At 43.1% G+C, this 6,000-nt stretch overlaps 1 protein-coding gene across 8 annotated transcripts in view; it reads left to right on the forward strand.

Moving 5' to 3' along the window:
* The window catches only part of LOC147019320 (lipoprotein lipase-like), a 157,304-nt gene that overhangs the window by 139,310 nt on the left and 11,994 nt on the right, over positions 1 to 6,000 (forward strand). For all 8 annotated transcript variants that reach the window (XM_085899717.1, XM_085899716.1, XM_085899715.1 and 5 more), the window contains 2 exons: positions 1,625 to 1,748; positions 4,986 to 5,216. In XM_085899717.1, the coding sequence (XP_085755843.1) occupies positions 1,625 to 1,748; positions 4,986 to 5,216 (355 nt within the window). The remainder of the gene's footprint in view (positions 1 to 1,624; positions 1,749 to 4,985; positions 5,217 to 6,000) is intronic.

The raw sequence follows: 6,000 nt of genomic DNA on the forward strand, positions 1-6,000 counted from the left end.
AGCGTCTCTCAGCATTATTGAGGAAGCGTCTCTCAGCATTATTGAGGAAGCGTCTCTCAGCATTATTGAGGAAGCGTCTCTCAGCATTATTGAGGAAGCGTCTCTCAGCATTATTGAGGAAGCGTCTCTCAGCATTATTGAGGAAGCGTCTCTCAGCATTATTGAGGAAGCGTCTCTCAGCATTATTGAGGAAGCGTCTCTCAGCATTATTGAGGAAGCGTCTCTCAGCATTATTGAGGAAGCGTCTCTCAGCATTATTGAGGAAGCGACTCTCAGCATTATTGAGGAAGCGTCTCTCAGCATTATTGAGGAAGCGTCTCTCAGCATTATTGAGGAAGCGTCTCTCAGCATTATTGAGGAAGCGTCTCTCAGCATTATTGAGGAAGCGTCTCTCAGCATTATTGAGGAAGCGTCTCTCAGCATTATTGAGGAAGCGTCTCTCAGCATTATTGAGGAAGCGTCTCTCAGCATTATTGAGGAAGCGTCTCTCAGCATTATTGAGGAAGCGTCTCTCAGCATTATTGAGGAAGCGTCTCTCAGCATTATTGAGGAAGCGTCTCTCAGCATTATTGAGGAAGCGTCTCTCAGCATTATTGAAGAAGCGTCTCTCAGCATTATTGAGGAAGCGTCTCTCAGCATTATTGAGGAAGCGTCTCTCAGCATTATTGAGGAAGCGTGTCTCAGCATTACTGACATTTCCAGATCATGGGAGATTTTGATCTCCCTGGCATAGGGGTTCACGTTGACCGTGAAGAGCACACATGAGCATATCGGTTCTTCAACATAATTGAGGAATTGGCACTTGTGGAGAACGTTTCACAAGACCAAGATGGTATGAGCGACAAAGGCCGTCCAAACTCCATAACATCTTAACTAATGATACTCCAATGAGGTCAAAATATATAATGCCACCATTCAGCAAAAGCCATTCGATTATATCCACTAGACTCAACCAGAATCAGGGAGAAATAACTCGAGAAGGAACTTCAAGAGACGCAAATATGTGAAAATTAGAATAGCTCTTCTGGACATGAACCTGTCCAACACGGGAAGGAAGAACATGGTCCGCGAACTCAACACGATCCCAGAAGTTTCCTTAACCGTGCCGAGCTCGTTCATTCCGGTGAGAAAAACGAATCCACTGAAAACGCAGCTCCAATGGATCACATGATGATCGCTGGAACCGTGAACAAATGACGAATTCTGGCCATTTTCAGTCAAGTATTTTGTGTCTGAATGGCCACCCATCCAGGATTGTTGCATAAGCTGAAGAAACTCATTTGGGAGAACCGACGCTCTCAAGATAGCATGGTGCCAGATATCAACAAAAATGTTTGTTGTTTTGTATTGTTGTGTCCATGAACTTTTTGAATACTGTAAACGGGGAAGCTATGACATTGCCAGAGGTAGATGTAGGCGTGTGACCTCAAATCGGTGGGAGCAGATGTCAAAATAAAACCAAAACGACGAGGAGGAAATCAGGAAATCATGAAATAATGAGAAAACACAGGCAAAAACAAAACAAGGAACAAGCTGGTCTTTACAGTCATCGACCTTAGAATGTGAAACGGGAAGTCATTGTTCCGTTAATCTAACCTTGTGTCGCTTTTGTTCCCAACTACAGTGTATCACTACAAGGTAAAATCGGACATGTTCATACCTTACGGGGCACCACTTGATTCAGAGCCGTTTCTGCGCATCTCCTTGCATGGAAGCCTCAACTCGGCTCAAGATCTCCCACTGCCATTGTAAGTGACTGGTCGAGATGTTTTTCAGCGTGCCGCCTCACTGCTTTCCATTGTCATCCCCTGTGCCTCCCTGCAAGCTTTAATAGTGTCGATGATGATGTAAGTCTACACTTTTACATTCTATTATCGGTGTTAACTTTCCAACTCTTGTCACCTTCTGGTTTTGTTTTGTTTCTTTCTTGTGTACATGGTCGAGGCTCATGGAAGGGCTAAAGCAGAATGGAACGCAGCAAAATGTAAAGGGATAAAACACCAACATTAGAGCAGAGTGAGAGTAAGACAAAGCGGGGGTGGGGGGGGGATAAGATGGACACATGGGGCTCGAGTTGAGATCAGCCTGGATAGTTTGTAGTTTTTGTGATCGCACAAATGGATTCTGACTATCTCCATATATATATATATATATATATATATATATATATATATATATATATATATATATATATATATATATATATATATATATATATATATATATATATATATATATATATGGTCACCAAAATAGGTGACCCTTATTGTCAGTAATTCTGTCTGTTTGGATACTTGTTCGTTTGTCATCAGCATAATTGGTAGTAAATGTGGGCGGATTTTGACCAAACTCAGGTGGTAGGTACATCTAATGACCGAGTGCTATGGAAATTGTGATGGTTGCTAGGGACGCTTTGGTTCCCTAGCAACAACCGAAAAACCTTCAAAATCGGTACCGTTCACACCCTAGTGACCAGGTGAGTGCATCGATACGAATGAAACTTTGCAGGTTCATGGTACTCAATGAGTACTACAACTTTGCCTCAGGACATATTGACCGATTTCGCTTAGGTCAGGGGTCAAAGGTCAATGAGTGCATTGTTCGGGCAAAATGACCATTCAAAGCCCCCTTGCTCATACAACACGGGTTAACCGATTCGATTGCAATTTCGTAAGTACTTAGTACTCGATTAACTCAGATCAGGGGTCAAAGGTCATCGGATGCTCGGCGACCCGTGGCCGCCTACCGGCTTGTATATATGTAAAAGCCAGTTTGTTTTTGGACGTATGTATGTTTGGATGGATTGTCGGACCATCAACGGACTGCCTTCACTCCGTTGGTTGGAGCAGCAGGCCCAAATTCAACCACAATTGTCACCTGAAAAAAAAAACAACAAAAAAAAAAAATCATACGTCCACCATTTTGTAAAGGTGACAGTATGCATAGGCCATCGGCTTCAGGCCTCTGGTGTCAGCCCATGGGCCCATGCAATTTGAATTATCCGAGCTGTATAACCACAATGTATTTATGACACATGCACATAACAGTAGGCATGTTTTTGCTTCATGTATGTAACCAGAGTTAGTTTTATTATTTCTGGGAGCGATTGAGGCGGTGGTCTGTTTCCTATACACTGCCCAAATAAAGGGATGAGGAATTTGTGTAATAAATGAAGGTTTGTGTATGTAATTTCAGATTTAGCCTGAGTTTTCAAGACGGAGTAGTGTGAAAATAGAGAAGGGTCGCCCATCATTTTTATGGACTTTTCTGCTAGTTTTGTAATTAAACAAGCTCAAATGAGCTAAGATCCTTGTCCTCTTAATGATGACGTCATAAAAACGAATATGACGTCATTGTGATGTATCAGGTTTGCGATAAATTATCTGTGCTAATGCCCGGCTTGATTCCCACAAACAAAATTCAAACGGCTTGTCTAGTTTCGGAGATAATGGTATTGGCAATTTCCATTAGCGGCGATATTATGACGTCAACTTTTTTTCTAGGAAGAATTTCCAAAATCGGAGATGGTTACTGCCTGCGCGTGGGCTTTCTGCATATACATGGGAAGTTTCACGAAGAGCTGATGAAAACTCTGGGTTGTGAAACAAAAAATGTCAAAAAATAGGAATGAGATCATAAAAATTGATATGACGTCACAATGATGCATCATATGTGCGGTAATTCATCTCTGCTAATGCCCTGTTCGATTCCCGCAAACAGAATTCAAAAAGCTTGCCTAGTTTCGGAGATAATTTTATAGGCGATTTCCATTAGCGGAGATATTTTGACGTCTTAACTTTTTTCTGGGAGGAATTTTCAAAATCGGAGATCGTTACTGTCTGCGCAGGGTATTTTTACATACTATATATATGCCAAGTTTCAGGAAGTTTCGATGAAAACTGTAGGCTGTGAAACAAAAAAGTCCGCAAGAAGAAGATGAAGAACAACAACTTGAGTAAGACTTAGAGATCCTCCACGAGGATCTAAAAACACCTGGATTATAAAGGTGCAGAAAATTATTTTGATACTCTTGAATTTCACCTGCAAAATACTTGGGGGTTGCATCAGTGTATGCTCATAGGTGTCCGGCACGATAGCCCAGTGGTATATCGGCCTGGCAAGATAGCCTAGAGGTATGCACACTCACATTTGAGCTGTCTAGCCAGGGTTTGAATGTCAGCCTCGCTACGAACAGTCATCCTGGTGTTTCACAGGCAGGGCGAGGCTTCGTCATGTGTGCCGTCCCTGGGATGGACGTGAAACTGGGCATCCCCTCTGCCGGCATTTGGCGGTGGATGTTAAAGATCCCAAGGTGTCTTTTCTGAGTAAGCAAGCTATCGCTGACACCCTGAACAAATTCTAAATTCCTGCCCTGATTGACTGCTCAGAAGGTAATGCCAAACCACCCAGTATAACCCTTGCCAAGAAAGTGGTTCAGCAGCATGAACCGCATCATCATCAGGCTAAGCGGTTTGGTACATCATCATTAGGCTCATATTTCTGACGGACATCATGCAAATCACTGCTGATTAAATGCTTGGCATTCACATGAGCAAATCACTCCACTGTGACCGGCTTAGCACCCATCGATATTAGGGGCCATCTATTATTGCAGACCTAATATTGTGGGCTTTGACCCATACTTAAAAACGAGACCCTCTACTTTTTTTTTCCAAGCTTCCCTCCCCTGCCCCAACCCTTAAAATAAATAGATTTCCCCCTTTGTATGCATCACTCTAATATTGGTCATGGATTGCAGAATGCATCAGTTCCGTATGTAACTGCACGCTCGGTGGATTAAACAAAGTGTTTCATTTCATGTGGAAGATCCCATCCACGATTGAAATTCAAACTCTTCCTTTCAATCGGATCATTCTATTTCGAAAGCACCATCAGTTTGTTACATAAGTAACTGGGACAAAAGATATGACATTTGATTGTATATTCCACCCGTCTGCTTGAGCAAATATTTCCTGTGCTGTCAGGTACGACGACTTCTCGAGCAACAAAAGCCACTCGTGGTTGGTTCACACGAGCACCGAGTTGGGTGACCTCAAGGCTGTACATCTCAGCTGGGACGTCGAGGACGGCATTCTGTGGAGGACCTGGCTGGCCTTTTCCAGTTACATCATCGGTGATGAAAATATTGGTGAAGGTGAAAAGCCGCGTATTATGGCCAGAAAGGTGCATGTCAAATCTGGAGAGAGTGGGCACAGGTAAGGTGGTTTTTCAGACAAGTTCAAGCTCTCAACTTATTTTCGGTGGGAACTGCAGTGCAGTTGGGGCAAATAGCAGAGTTCTGTATTGGTAAAACTTTTCTTCATGTCTTGGAAAATATGAGCACAAGCTTTTCTTTAGTCTTAGTATTGCCTTGTAAAACCAAAAATTCAGGTTTTCTTGTACATATTATTAAAGAAGAGTTACCAAAATGGTTCTATTTGAATCTCAATTCTGAAAATAATTACCACAATTTACCAGTTACTATTCAAACCTCCATGCACCCAAGCGGCCGGTTTACCAGCCGCTATTAAAACCTCCATGTACCTGAGCAGCCAGTTTACCAGCCGCTATTCAAACCTCCATATACCCGAGCGGCCGGTTTACCAGCCGCTATTAAAAGCTCCATCTACCCGAGCGGCCGGTTTGCCAGCCGCTATTACAACCTCCACGTACCTGAGCAGCCAGTTTACCAGCCGCTATTCAAACCTCCATACACCCGAGCGGGGCCGAGTTTTTCTCCAGGGAGCGCAGAGTAGGGGAGCCAAACATCCGAGGAGCTCAGTGTTCAAAGGGTTCAATTAAGAGTATAAACTGATGTTGCTGTAACCTCCTCCTTTCTGGAGCTTTTTCCATATGTTTGTCACACCTTGTTGATTCGTCGAGCTCACCGGTTGGCCATAAGCATTGTTGGTCTTTGTGGAAGAGGTGAAAGAGTAGTCACAGTAGATCATGCTTCTATATTTCCATGCCTACTGAGACCCAGCAGATGCAACATTCACA

This window comes from Eptatretus burgeri, chromosome 10 (assembly GCF_056783735.1).
Source record: "Eptatretus burgeri isolate ZD-2024b chromosome 10, Ebu_testis_v1, whole genome shotgun sequence".
Taxonomy (NCBI): domain Eukaryota; kingdom Metazoa; phylum Chordata; class Myxini; order Myxiniformes; family Myxinidae; genus Eptatretus; species Eptatretus burgeri.